Here is a 14,137-nt window from a genome sequence, read left to right as displayed (position 1 = left end):
ACTACTTTTTTTAAAAAAACATATTAACAGTTGAACTCAGATGTGCCAATTACACCATCTTGTGCTCTGGTGAAGCATTTTTTAAAGGAACAGAGAATGCCGTACTTGGTGCTAAGGGACAGAGTGTAGATTCTTCAGTAGGAATGTAGAAGGCAGGATGCTAACAGACCCAATCCATGTTTGCAGTTTAGCTGGTGGAGATCCGAAAAGTAGGCTAATGGTGGGGAAGCCTTTCCCTGATAATGTTCATGCTTCCTGGTTCACAGGGGCTGGGAACTGATGAGGACTCCCTCATTGAGATCATCTGCTCAAGAACCAACCAGGAGCTGCAGGAAATTAACAGAGTCTATAAGGAAAGTGAGTAGCTTGATTTCTGTGATTCAGGGTGAGTGCTTGGGTTAAGATGCCTGGATTGTTGATGTGCTGAAGTGCCTGCCATCTTGACCATGTGGACCGGTGTTGGCTTTGGTTCCAAGTTTCTCTCCTTCACCTCCTCATTGCCGGCGTTTTGATTATTACATTCCACTGGAACTTCTGTGTTAGAAGAAGGGTAGACAGGAGGGAAAGGAGAGAAAACAAAATTTATTTTTAAAAAAGATCTGATGAGAAGTAGCAAGTATTAAATATGGATTCCATTTATTGGGTGCTGTTCAGTCTCTGCTCAAGAGGTTCCCAGCTCTGGCCGGTGGGTAACTGAAGAACCACAGCAACAAGCCGCTGTGGACCTGTGCACACTGAACAGTATAGAAGGCTATGAGTGGAGTAAACAACGCAACTTACGTCGCTGCGGCGTTTCTGTTTTCTTTTACTTTTTAAAGTTGATATATCATAGTTGTACATATTTTAGGGGTACATGTGATATTTTGGTACATGTAATACGTAATTATCAAGTCAGAGTCGTTGGGATATCCATCACCTCACACATTTATTTTTTTCTTTGTACTGGGAACATAACAGTTCCTCTCTAGCTACTGTATTTCAATATAGATGGTGTTTTGACTATTGAAATATAATTTTATTCAAAAGCATTATTTCTTAGTAGTTTCTGCCTTTGTGCATTTTCTCAGTGGACAATAAAGCATGATTGTGTGTGTGTGTGTGTGTGTGTGTGTGTGTGTGTGTGTGTGTGTAGCCCTCCAGTTTTTTTGATGTTCAGAATAAGTGTTCACAGTCAGGAGGGCTGGGAGACAGTATTTAAACTACACAAGAGGTCACTGGTCAAAGGTGAGCCCGAGGATCCCTGATTTGATCTGGCCCGGCTGCCCCTTGTCATGGATAATAACTCTGGCTCTGATTTCATGAGGGTGAAAATCATTCTAGTGAATCCTTTGTCCGTTGGGGGTTAAGAAGAATGGATATATCCAGCTGACATAGCTGTTCTGCTTTTCAGAGTCTTAGTGGGAAATGGGAAATTGGGGTGGGTGGTTGGCTTCACAGGCAGAAAGCATAAAACCAGATGTATTTTTCTCCAAGTGTACAAGACTGATCTGGAGAAGGACATTATTTCGGATACATCTGGTGACTTCCGCAAGCTGATGGTTGCCCTGGCAAAGGTTGGTTTCTCGGTTTCTTTCTTTGCCCTTGCTTCCTCCCAAGGCAAGTCGCATACCTCATTTTAGACTTGGAGTGAATTCACTAAATCCCCTGTGCCTGCATCAGAAATTCAGCTGCATTTTCGACAGTGGGCTTGCACTGTCACTGCGGAGTTGTCAATTTTGTATAATAGGATTTCTTATCCTGCTAAACCTCATGGACAAGTGGACTTTGGGAGCAAGAGGAGGGTTGGGCAGCTCTCAAGTCCTGGCCTGGATTTACATGCCAGAGCCTTGGCCCCGTGACTTAGGGAAGGTCACTCTGCCTCTCTCTGTGGTCATGCAGGACCCAGTGGGAAGAGACCTTCTTGTTGCTTTTTCTTGCGTTCACTTCTCATGGGAGAATTTGCCCATGTAGTCCTTTGTCTGGAGTGAAGTTGTCTTTGTCGAGCCGATTGCTAATGTTAACACATTAACATGGAGGAAAGGACACTTCCCCCGTGAATCCCTAATTCTGGCTGGTGTGTCACTTAATGCTTATGTGCCAGGGGAGGGACGAGAGACTGTTTTCTCTGGGAACCCTGATGAGAAATGACAGACGGTATGCTGCCTCTGGCCTGCTCACATCTCCATTACTGCAACAGCTCCTGTGCTGTTCTCCCTGGCTCTCCTCTCTTCCCTCCCACCTCCCCTGTGTACCGCCATTCACAGATCTCTGTGAATTACACTTTGACCACATTACTTCCCTGTTCAAACCCCATATCTGCTGCATACAGTGTAAACTCTTAACTGCTGGGAAAAGTCTTCTATATCCTCCCTGCATCTTCTCTGCTGGGATTCTCTGCTGCTCAGCTCTGTTCTGACAGGGCAGCTCCTTACTTACCTGGGAGTGTACTCCGCTGTGCCTGTGCTGGCCCTCGTGTGCGGTCTGGCTCTCCCTCTCCTCTTGGCTAGCTGCATCTGACTGACCCTTGAAGTTTCAGCTTCAGCCTGGCCCCATGGTTCACACCGTTTGCTGACTCTGCTCTCTGAGAGTTCTTCCTCCTCCTGGATTTCGTGTCTTCCTAGTGCCGTAGGTTCCCTGGCTGCTGTACATTTGTTTCCGCTTATTCTTCCATCTGCATTGCAAGCTTGCTGAAGGAAAGAGCTAAATCTCATCAGCTTTTTGTGGGGGATGGGGAAAGGGATTCTATAAGGCGTAGGCCAGGACTGGGTACCAAGGAGGGGGTTGTTGATGGAGAGGCACAGCACACACTTCCTTGCTCAATGATTTTACTATCCTTGGCTGGTCTAGGTTTCAAAGTAAGAAAAATCTTAGGTGGATACTTATTTAGAAAATTAAGTAATGGCTTACGTGGACTGGGGAGAAAACATTTTCAATTTTAAAATACACAAAGAAATGGATTCAAAGTTCTTTTCTCCCCTCCTCATAGGGCAGAAGAGCAGAGGATGGCTCTGTCATTGATTATGAACTGATTGACCAAGATGCCCGGGTAAGTGCTAAGCTTTTTGGTTTAAGTTTCTGTTTTCTGGTAAGTCTCTGGATAGTCTGTATAGTAATTTAACCCTGTGTAACAAATGATTTCCAAACTCTGTGACTTAAAACAACAAACATGTGTTATTTCTCAGTTTCTGTGTGTCAGGAATTGAGGAGTGGCTTAGTGCAGTGGTTCTGGCTCAGGGGTCTCTTGAGTAGGGTTGCTTGAGCATCCTCACAACGTGGCAGCCAGCTTTCCCCAGAGCAGGCAATCTGAGAGAAAGCATAGAGGAAGCCATAGCGTCTTTTACGACCTAATCTCAGGAGTCCCACCCTGCACTGCTGTCACCAGTTTCTGCACAGTGTGATGTGGCTGTGCACACCAATCAGGCAGGCAGGTGGGAAGCAGAAGAAGATTGAGAAGACATAGCCAGGGACCGGACGGCTTACTGCTTCATCGTGGTTGGGGAGAAAGGGAGGACCTGCTTCCAAGATTGTGCACTCACGTGACCGTTTGGTAGGAGACCTTTGATTCACTCCACATACGCCTCTCCATGGGGTTGCTTGAGCATCCTCACAACATAGCAGCCAGCTCTCCCCAGAGCAAGGAATCTGAGAGAAAGCAAAGAGGAAGCCACAGTGTCTTTTATGACCTAATCTCAGGTGTCCCACTCTGCACTGCTGTCATACTCTTTTCATTAAAAGTGAGTCATTGAGTCTAGCCCACACTCACTGGGAGGGGATTTGGGTCCTCCTTTGGAAGGGAGGAGTGTCAAAGAATTTCTGGCCATCTTTTAAACCCACCATAGTCTGAGAGCAATGTTTATTAGAAGATACTCTCTTATAATGCTGGCATTACCTGACTCACATATGCTCATTCAGGCTTTGCTTGTATGGAAGCACAGTTTCTGCAGAGTGTGATGTGGCTGTGTACACCTATCAGGCAGGCGGGTGGGAAGCAGAAGAAAGTGGACAAGACACAGCCAGGGACAGGACGGTCTATAGCTCATTGTGGTGGGGGGAAAAAGGAGGCCAGCAGAGACCTGTCCTTTTCTGGCTAAATAAGACTTTTGCCAGTTCTAGTTCAATAATCTCTGAGAACTATTTGTTAAGCTTATTTAGACTGCTATGAACTGTTTGTTACTCAAGGGTCAACAGTTACCTCAGAGTAAGTCATAAAAGCTGCAGAAAAAAATTAATTTAAATTCACCTAAGTTTTAAATTCAGTATATTCCACACAACACTTCTAGAAGGTAGTAGAGAAGGCTTTTAAATAACATAATAGAAGTTGGGTTTTGCAGTTCCCAGATGGTGGAAGGTCACGGAATGAATACGTACCCTTGCATAAGCCTTTCTTCCTTTTGCCCTTCCTGCCATTGTTGAGGACTACTTATAGTGCCTAAATTTTCCAGAAACTGAAAATGAGATGGGACGGGCTCCTTTTCCAGCTCCATCACTCCCTGAGTCTCTGAGAAGCTTGGGAATGGGAGCCTGGCCGTAGCTGTCCAGTAAACGTTGACTAGCTTATCTGCCCCTAAATGTGCCCAAAGGGAGGAGGGCCGATGTGCTAATTAACATTGACTTCTCCTTCTGTATGTGAATAAAAGCTTTTGGTCCTTCCTTTCTTATTCAAGGAAGGAGACTATAATCACAGACCTCACGGACTATTTGCAGTCTTATTTGTATCCATTTGCGCCTAAGGAAGACTGCTTGTGACTAAGTATGTCTAAATAGTACGTCTCTGCCCATGTGTGTAGTATAATCATTCTTCCCCACTGGGCATTTTGAGTGTGTAGCTTTTTTGTTTTTTTGCATGACAGTTTTTATGACCTTATGCTGGATTGCATAGTTAACTCTTCCTGGTTGGTTGTACTCATAGGATCTCTATGATGCTGGAGTGAAGAGGAAAGGAACTGATGTTCCCAAGTGGATCAGCATCATGACGGAGCGGAGCGTGTGCCACCTGCAGAAAGGTGGGCACTGTGCTGAGGGGGTCTCAGTGCCTTGGGGCTCTGGGGCGGCCGGGTGGATGTCCTTGTTGGGGTTGAGTCTGCCAGAATGAGGTCCTCTCTCCACTTGCCACTCTCATAGGCTCACCCATTTTCCCTCACCAGGTACATTTGCCTTTCTCTCCCATTCTGGATTCTTTTCTCTTGCAAATAATAGTTTCTGCGTTTGGTGCTGTAGCTTGCAGCTCCTTCTTGCCTGATGACCATTTTATCTTGCCATATTTGTTGAAGTAGTGGACTTTGCTGCACGCTTTGTGCTGTTTCCTGTGGTTTCCAGATGGAATGGGTTCCATTCAGGGGAGATGGAGATGGTCAAAATACGTGGCCTGGGCAATGCCATTCAGGACAGGTGCATGGTATGGCCGTCCCAGGACAAACTCGTGCGATGTTGGCTCTGGTCACCATGGCAACCTCTAATACCCAAGGATGCTATGATCATCCTCAATTTTTGAAAAAAATCATGGTGCATAAAACTAGATGGGTGATTATTGACAGCTTTGACCAGCGGCTCTGATCTGATAACTCTCTTGGTTTTCCGCAGTATTTGATAGGTACAAGAGCTACAGCCCTTATGACATGTTGGAGAGCATCAGGAAAGAGGTTAAGGGAGACCTGGAAAATGCCTTCCTGAACCTGGGTAAGCAAGCGTGGCCCCCGTTCCTGGTAGACATCAGCTTTCAGTGGACAGTGCTGGAGCAGAAGTGACAGGTGGCCACCCTCTTAATTCCAGCGTTTGGGAGGTGTGGCTTCTGTGCATGCCTTGGGTAGTTTTACAGTCTTAATTGTGTAGGTTTAAGGATATAAAATTGAAAAAAAGCCTAAGTTGGTAACAGATTGTTGCCAGGGAGGCATCAGAGAACAGGAGAAGAGAGGAGTGTGTTGAGGAAACTCACATATGCTCTTGGGATCTGCAGGTCTCAGAGTCCCCTGGTTTAACACCGTGGTGGAACTCAGTACTGCAGAGGATTTCTAGGAGTCCCTTAGCCTGTCCCATTTTGCAGCCCGTTTCCATTGTATCAGGTCACTTCTGGTTTGTGGCCCAGGGTCAGGGCATCTTCTCCCACTGGCAGAGGAGAGGCGAGAGCAGCTGCAGCCCTGACTCCCTTTCTTCTCTCCACAGTCCAGTGCATTCAGAACAAGCCCCTGTATTTTGCTGATCGGCTGTACGACTCCATGAAGGTAAGGGCAGCTGGCTGAGAGGGCTGTGTTCCCATGCTCAGCTTTTCTTGTCTTGTGCCCCAAACTGAGTCTCCTCAACTCATGGATGGAGGAAGGGGACCCCACTGTCTGGGGGCAGGAGCACACTAGTCAGCTGTGGTTGTATTTGACACATGAGAGAACCACAAATTGGTCTTCTCTCTCTCAGTTGCTTGAACATGTATTTGTGTTCAGGCAGAAAGTTAAGTGCCATGGGAGAGAGAAAATGCGACGTGGTCATCGTGTCTGATTCCTGCTCCGGTTTCTCGATGATTTCTTCCCGTTAGCCCCAGAGTCAAGACAAGTGGAGGGAGCGATTATTAAGCACCCACTATACAGTAGACATGTGCTACTGTTTCACCTTAAATCATTGCAGAACAAGTCTGAGGCTTATATGATTGTCTTCTTTATAAATGCGGAGACGGAGCTCAGAAGGCCTCAAGCTGCTTGAAGTTACACAGCCAGATTTGAACCTGGGTCTGTCAGACTCCAAAGACAGCCCCACAACTCTCTGTTCAGCGAACCACCTCTTCCCATAGACCTGTGCCCTTTTCTACACCTCAGATGTGCCATGTGTTTTCTGGCTTCTGGGCTTTTGCCTTTTCCTTCTGGAACATCTCCCTTGTCTGCACTGCCTCTGCCATCTGTCTTTGAGTTCCATATCAAATGGCACCCCTCAGTGCCTCTGGTCTGATGCTCTGGAAGCAAACTCAGTGGCCTTTATCATACATATCATTCAAAATGGCGCAGAGCGATGATAGAAATGTATTGGCATGTCCTCTCTAAGCCTGCAAGAGTCAGGAACCTCTTGTTACATATGGAAGCTCAGACTGCTTGAAGTGAGCCTTGTGGTAGTAGGTGCTCAGTATATATTTACTGAACGATGGCACAGAGTGGAGTCGGTGCTGACTACAGCCTGGTGTGTTTGGAACTTCCAGATACTCTTTGTTCTTTTCTTTTCTTCTCCTTTTCTTTCTTCCTCCCCTTCCTTGCTCCCTCCCTCCCTCTCTCTCCCCGCACCTTCCCTCACTTCTTCCCTCCCTTGCTTGCTCCTTCCCTCCCTCCCCCACTCCCTTCTCTTGCTTTCTCCCTCGTTCCCTCCCTCCCTCTCTTGCTCCCTCCCCTGCTCGCTCCCTCACTCCTTCCCTCCTTCGCTCCTTCCCGCCCTTCCTCCCTTCCTGCCTGCCTCTCTTTCTTTCTCTTTTTCTCTTTCTTTTCTCTCTCTCTCTCTGTCTCTCTCTGTCTGTCTTTCCTTTCTTATAGGTTTTTGGGGAACAAGTGGTGTTCCATTATGTGAAAGTTCTTTAGTGGTAATTTTTGAGATTTTGGTGCACTCATCACCCAGGCAATGTACACTGTGCCCTAATGTCCCTTATCTGAAGTGCTTGAAACCAGGAATGTTTTGGATTTCAGATTTATTTTTGATGTTGGAATATTTGCATACATATAACGAAATATTTTAGGGATGGGATCCAAGTCTAAACATGAGATCCATTTGTGTTTTATGTAACCCTTACACACATACCCTAAAGGTAATTTTATACAATGCTTTTGATAATTTTGTGCATAAAACAGTTTGTGTTCAGTGCTTATGTGTGGAATTTTTCATTGTGGCATCATGTTAGCACTGAAGAAGTTTTGGAATTTGGAGCATTTTAGGTTTCAGATTTTCAGGGATGCTTAACCTTCAGACTGTTTCTTTAATGATAACATCCTCAGTGTATGTAACTTGGAATATCAACTTGATTTTCAGGGCAAGGGGACTCGAGATAAGGTCCTGATCAGAATCATGGTCTCCCGCAGTGAAGTGGACATGTTGAAAATTAGGTCTGAATTCAAGAGGAAGTACGGCAAGTCCCTGTACTATTACATCCAGGTAAGCCTGAGGTGCGGTGTCAGCCTGCCCTGCCGTCCAGAGCGCCCAGGCCCAGCAGCTGGCCTGGCGGAATGATGATAGAATGGTGATTTTCTGTTTTCTAACTCTCTGGGGAAGAGATGCCAGTCACCAGCCATTAGGGATTTACTTTGAAAGCACCATTTGTGATTTGTCCTGGACTTTATAGAATCAGGCAGATGTTTTATATTTTTCACATCTGTTACTCTACAATGATTGTTGGTGTTGATGACGATGATCCTGCAAGGCTCGCTGACATCCCGAAGAGACTTGGAAGATCAATTACATTTTACTGTTTATTATACGTTTATTCCTTGAAAAATCCTCTGGGATAGGCCTGACAACTTTCAGTTACTCACTGCCATCTTTCCAATCAATTTAGCCTCTGTGTGTTTTGGCTTGCTGGCATCTGCATGTAAGGAAGTGACTGCATTCACAGTGGTAGCACTGTGTGGATTTCAGACAGCCATTGCAATTTCCCTTTCTAAAAGTTGCTGAAATGTCCCAGGGCATGCCCATGGTTACCAAAGATGAAGTTAGAGCTGGGTTTTCTATAGCCAGGTTTATTAGGGTGCATGTTTAAAGTCACAGGACCATTTAGACTCTCAGCCATTGTTCCTCATCTCACCAGCTTATGTCCACTTAACCTTAAGAATGCAGGAAATAGCAGAGTGAGGTAGGAAAGTACCCTGTTCTCTGTAGAAGGGTGAGGATGAGAGAGGAAAGTTGGGGTGTTGGCAGGACCTTGCTGCGGTAAGAACAGCCCTGGTCACTGGTCTTTATCAGTCCGCAGCACCTGGCATTCCCTCCATGCCACAGTCCTAAGGAGACTTGAATGTCTTCCCCAGCACCTCCTCTGACCACACTCCCAGAGGGTTCTAGGGCAATGCATTGGGTGTGGCCCTTCAGGCCTTTGTGTCAAGGCAGGTCTCCTGCAGAGTCTTCTCTTTGTCCTGGGAGAGGCCTCGTGGAACATTGAGCTGCTACTTTGGGCTTTTTTCTGATGCCGTGTTTCTTTTTTCTCCTGGGCCATTTGCAGCAAGACACTAAGGGTGACTACCAGAAAGCGCTGCTGTACCTGTGTGGTGGAGACGACTGAAGCCCGAGGCGGTGTGAGCATCCAGGAATGGTGCTCCCTATGCTTCCAGCTAACAGGTCTAGAAAACCAGCTTGCGACTAACAGTCCCTATCGCCGGCCCTGTGAGGATGACGTTAGCATTGCCCCCACCCTCATTCTAGTTGCCTAAGCATTGCCTGGCTTTCCTGTCTAGTCTCTCCCATAAGCCAAAGAAATGAACATTCCAAGGAGTTGGAAGTGGAGTCTGTGATGTGAAACACTTTGCCTCCTGTGTACTGTGTCATAAACAGTTGAATAAACTGAATTTGTACTTTAGAAACAAGTACTTTGTGGCCCTGCTTTCGATTTAATTGTTTGAAAATTAAACATGCTTGGGGTTGTGCTGTTTGGCTGATGAGGCTGTCCCTCCGGGGAGAAGGTTCTAGGACTGAGCTGTACGGCATGGTTGCCCCTATCCAGGTGTCGTTATTTAAGTTATATTTAAATGAAATAAAATAAAAAATTCAGTTCCTCAGTCACACAACCCACATTTCGAATGGTCAGCATTCACATGTGGTCAGCAGCTAGTACATCTGGACATCACAGGTAGGGAACATTTCCTTTATCATAGAAAGTTCTGTTGGGCAGCAGTGTGTGCCCAGGGCAGGAGAGGACCTACTGGGGAGAAAAGGGATCCCAGAGGGACCCCTCATCTGCTTATCTTTCTACAGGTTAATGAGGTGAAAACAAGTATCGGGCAGCCACACACCGGGAAAGCAGTGGGGCAGGGTGGGGCAGGCTACAGCATTCTTGCAAAGGAGATCCCACACAAGCAGACAGGAAGCACGGAGAAGGGATTGCTTTTGACTGGGAGGATTGAGAAAGATGACAGAGAAAGGAACCATCTGAGCTGCACCCTAAAACATAAGGTAAGGTTTTATAGCTGGAAGGTAACACTCCATGCAGGATCTTAGGGGTCTGGGAATGAATGACAGGTTGCTCATACAATGGTACACATGTCAAAAAGTTCAGAGACTTTTCTGTACAGTGAAAGTTATGTCTTTCCCGCACCAGCCAGTGGAGCCACCTGGTTTCCAGGACATTTTAATGGATAGACTGCGTAAGCATGTGTATATATTTATGTATCTGTCTGTGTTCACAAATGTGCAAGTGCTTTTCCCAGGCTGTTGGTCCTGGGAGCTGCAGATTCCTTTTGATACAAGTGCTCCCCCTAAGCAGGGTGCAGGGCTGGGAGGAAGGGGAAGTAGACGACCCTCCAACCCTTCTCCTCAGAAGACGGTGTGTCAACTACTCATTTTTGGCACTTGGCTGATGCAGGGTCCACTCAGTTGTCTGCAGGGACTAGGTGTATTATGGAAATGGGTATATGAAATGGGCAGGTTGGACAGAAGTGAGGAGTCTGGGGAAAATGAGGAATGCCTGCCTTGCTTGAGGCATTCAAATTCAATGGAAACAACAGTCGCAACAACATGGCATTGACCAAACCGAATACATCTGTGAGCTGATTGGCTATTTTGGCCCTTTGGCAAACTTTAGATAGAAATTCGGATGGAGCATGGCTCTTCAGTCACTAGTGGCCCATAATGTACCTGTAAGGCCCCTGAGATAGTCCTTAAAAAGCAGGTTATGCAAAAATCAGGTGTTTTGTCAAATGTGTCCTGCCTATACATGTTAGAATAGATGTCCCAAATCCCAGAATATACTGTTCTGTGTGCTTGGGGCAGAGTTCAAGGAACTGCCTAGGAAGCAGGACCTTTCTCATTAACCCCAACTTATACTGAACTCAGAATTGACAGCTGGGCAGAGGCTGTCAGGAGCAATGTTTCAGATCAGGAAATATTGTGGCATTGTTACCTCTCAATCCTAAGTGTGTTTCAGGCTGCAAAGGGAACAGTGGTGTGGAGAAGGCAAGACCATGGGGTGAATGTGGTGAAACGTATGTCCCCACTGTGCTCACGACAGTGTGTGGGAAGCAGGCATGTGGGAAAATCCAAAAGGCAGGCCAGCATAGGAAAGGTGCTTGGAGAACTGTTTCAAACACTGTCTACTGTCTTTCGTCTGTACAAAGCAATAGCAGCACAGTGTTTTCTGAAACTCACAGCCAGGCTTGGAACTTGGTCTCATTTTCTTCTGGATTTCAGCCTGTCCTCACTCAAGCTGTCCAAACAATTTCTTGAATAAAGAGAACCATCTGGAGGTTTGACTATTCTCCCCCGTAATTTTACTTTCCAAAGAGAAGGAAAAGGGCACCAGGCAGGCTGTGAGTTGGTAACAAGAACTTTGATTTTATTCTTTGAGGAATAAAAGGTAATTGATGCAATGTAGCTATGAAAACTTACTGCACTATAACACTGTGATCCAGAACATGATTTTTTCTCCCTGCCTTGGGGTGGGGCTGGTCAGGGTCATCATGTTATACAACCCCAGAGAATACTCACCCTGTTGTAGTCTATGTGAATGGTATCTCCCTTGATGTTGTGCAGTATACAACTTGAGCAGCCATACATGACAGCCCAGTATTGTGACCCTAGGTATGTGTAGGATGGCCTATTTGGCCTTTTGCTACAGAATTGCCTTCTGGATTAAAAAGTTAGAAGACAGGCCGGGTGCGGTAGCTCATGCCTGTAATTCCAGCACTTTGGGAGGCTGAGGCGGGTGGATCACCTGAGGTCGGGAGTTTGAGACCAGCCTGACCAACATGGAGAAACCCCATCTGTACTACAAATACCAAAAAAAATTAGCCGGGCCTGGTGGCACATGCCTGTAATCCCAGCTACTTAGGAGGCTGAGGCAGAAGAATCGCTTGAACTCAGGAGGCAGAGGTTGCAGTGAGACGAGATTGCACCATTGCACTCCAGCCTGGGCAACAAGAGCAAAACTCTGTCTAAAAAAAGAAAGACAAATCTTATTTAGAAACAAATGGGTGAACCCCTAAAGGTTTTGACTTCCATGGACTCTTGATCTTCAGACCAGTTTTACTGGGCTATGCACAAATGGCTGTATGTATGAATCTTCCCCGGTATGTGAAGTTCCCATGGTATAAATTATTAGTAAAGATAGCTAAGGCAGGGAAAACCAGGCTCACAAAATGGCTACATTTAGCAAGAAAAATGATTTGAGGACAGAAATCTTTTAAATCAATTTTAGTCTTTAAATGACTCCCGTCTCCAGACCTCTCCCTGTGTTTTGACAAACAGCTTTGGTTTCTCATCCACATCAGTTTATTTGACCTCCTTTTTCCATCAACCACCAAAATGAAAACTCTGCTGCAGGAGAGAGAAGCAGAGAGAGAGTGCGAGCAATTTTAAACATCCCTTAGCAATGAGGCAGAACATGCTATAGCCATCAAGTTCTAGTTGTTCATTCTATTTATTGAAAAAAGCTTGTAGCCTGATTTCTTTTACGCGGGTACATTTGAGCAAGCAAAGTTTATAGAGATGACTTATCTCATTACATTAGAAGAGTGATTTGCTATCTCAGCATCTATAAGCAATTTTAGCAGACATTTCTGGATGAAGAAAAGCCTTTGTAAATATATGCGAAAGACACAATTTCATCAAGCATTAAATTGGAGGTGCCCTGGAAAAATATTACATTTGTGCATTCAATTAGCTTGATTGTGGCTGAATTTTGTCCACTGAAGGCAGCATTTCTGCAGAAAAACAGAAGCATTCCCTATGTCAGCAGGTTTCCCGAAACAGAAAAGCACACTTTCCGCCTTTGCCAGTCCTCTTTTGCATTTGTGCCGTTCCGAGCTCTGTGTCCCTAATCGGACTGCTCAGTCGTGTTCCTTGCAGGAGAGTGTTACAGGAGAGGGAACCAGGTAGAAATCCCTGATAGAAATCCCAACTCACCATTATTTAAATAGCCTGCATCTGGTGCAAAAGCTAGGCAAGCTCTGGGCAAAATTGGGAGGGAGTCAAAAGTGGACTTAAGTCCTCCTGGTTTCCTTCCAGGGTCTGTAGGACACTATTTAAACCCTGTTATGGCTGTCAGCCCATATCCTTTCCCCTGGGGTGGGTCTCAGGACTCACCCTATCTTTTATCTTGGAATGGAAGTTTTGTGCTCCTATTACAGGAAAGAGAAAAGTTAGGAAATGAATGGCTGGGCTACAAGAGGGCTTTCTTGCACCCCTTAAAGTCAGTGAAAGAAAGGAGCAAATATGTAGGGATGATCATGGCCCTCCTCCAACGCACCCCTGACCCCCTTGCTGACAGGCAGTTGAACCATCAGCTCTCTACTAATAAGAAACAAGCCAGGAAAAACATATAATGCCGTGGAACCTGGCCGTCGGGGTGGCTCGTGTTTTTAAATGGTAGGTGAGGACAAATTGGAAGTTTCTCAGCTATAATCCATTACAGCCTGATCCGGTTTGGCTCACCCAGATTGCATCTTGAATTGTAATCCCCACGTGTGGAGGGAGGGAGGTGATTGGATCCCAGGGGCGGGTTTCCCCCGTGCTGTTTTCTTGAGAGTGAGTGAGTTCTCACGAGATCTGATGGTTTTAGAACCATCTGGCATTTTCCCTGCCTGCAGAGCTCTTTCCTGCCACCGTGTAAAGAAGGTCGATGGTTCTCCTTCACCTTCTGCCTCTATTGTAAAGTTTCCGGAGGCCTCCCCAGCCATGTAGAACCGTGAGTCAATTAAACTCTTTTCTTTATAAATTACCCGATCTCAGGTAGTAGCAGTGTGGGAATGAAATACGTAGCCCAGGGCAATTATGTTTTGAAGTAAATGTCTAAAGATTAATTAATACATGAAACAGCAAGGAGTTTGGATTAGGAACAGAAATGTTTGAAACAAGTCTTGGTTACTCTTTCAGTGCCAGATTTCAAACTTTACCATGGAGTGTTGGGCTTTGGAGAACTATCTTGGTCTCAGTGAATCGCTTTTGTCTCAATAGATACGAGCTGCTATATGACTAAAAAGGTGTTGTTTTTTTTTAAAGT

General features: G+C 45.8%; 1 protein-coding gene across 2 annotated transcripts in view; it reads left to right on the top strand.

Annotated features, from left to right (window-relative positions):
* Positions 1–9,512, top strand: part of ANXA2 (annexin A2) — a 50,596-nt gene extending 41,084 nt beyond the window's left edge. For both annotated transcript variants that reach the window (XM_064361365.1, XM_012442990.3), the window contains exons 6-13: positions 267–357; positions 1,474–1,553; positions 2,966–3,025; positions 4,889–4,982; positions 5,560–5,655; positions 6,139–6,197; positions 7,969–8,091; positions 9,149–9,512. In XM_064361365.1, coding sequence (XP_064217435.1) covers positions 267–357; positions 1,474–1,553; positions 2,966–3,025; positions 4,889–4,982; positions 5,560–5,655; positions 6,139–6,197; positions 7,969–8,091; positions 9,149–9,208 — 663 coding nt within the window. In that variant the 3' untranslated portion in view covers positions 9,209–9,512. The remainder of the gene's footprint in view (positions 1–266; positions 358–1,473; positions 1,554–2,965; positions 3,026–4,888; positions 4,983–5,559; positions 5,656–6,138; positions 6,198–7,968; positions 8,092–9,148) is intronic.
* Positions 9,513–14,137: the final 4,625 nt, after the last annotated feature.

Source organism: Aotus nancymaae, unplaced genomic scaffold, assembly GCF_030222135.1.
Source record: "Aotus nancymaae isolate 86718 unplaced genomic scaffold, 86718_ANA_hifiasm-v0.15.2.pri h1tg000041l, whole genome shotgun sequence".
Classification (NCBI taxonomy): domain Eukaryota; kingdom Metazoa; phylum Chordata; class Mammalia; order Primates; family Aotidae; genus Aotus; species Aotus nancymaae.
This window is presented reverse-complemented; position numbering and strand designations above follow the sequence as displayed.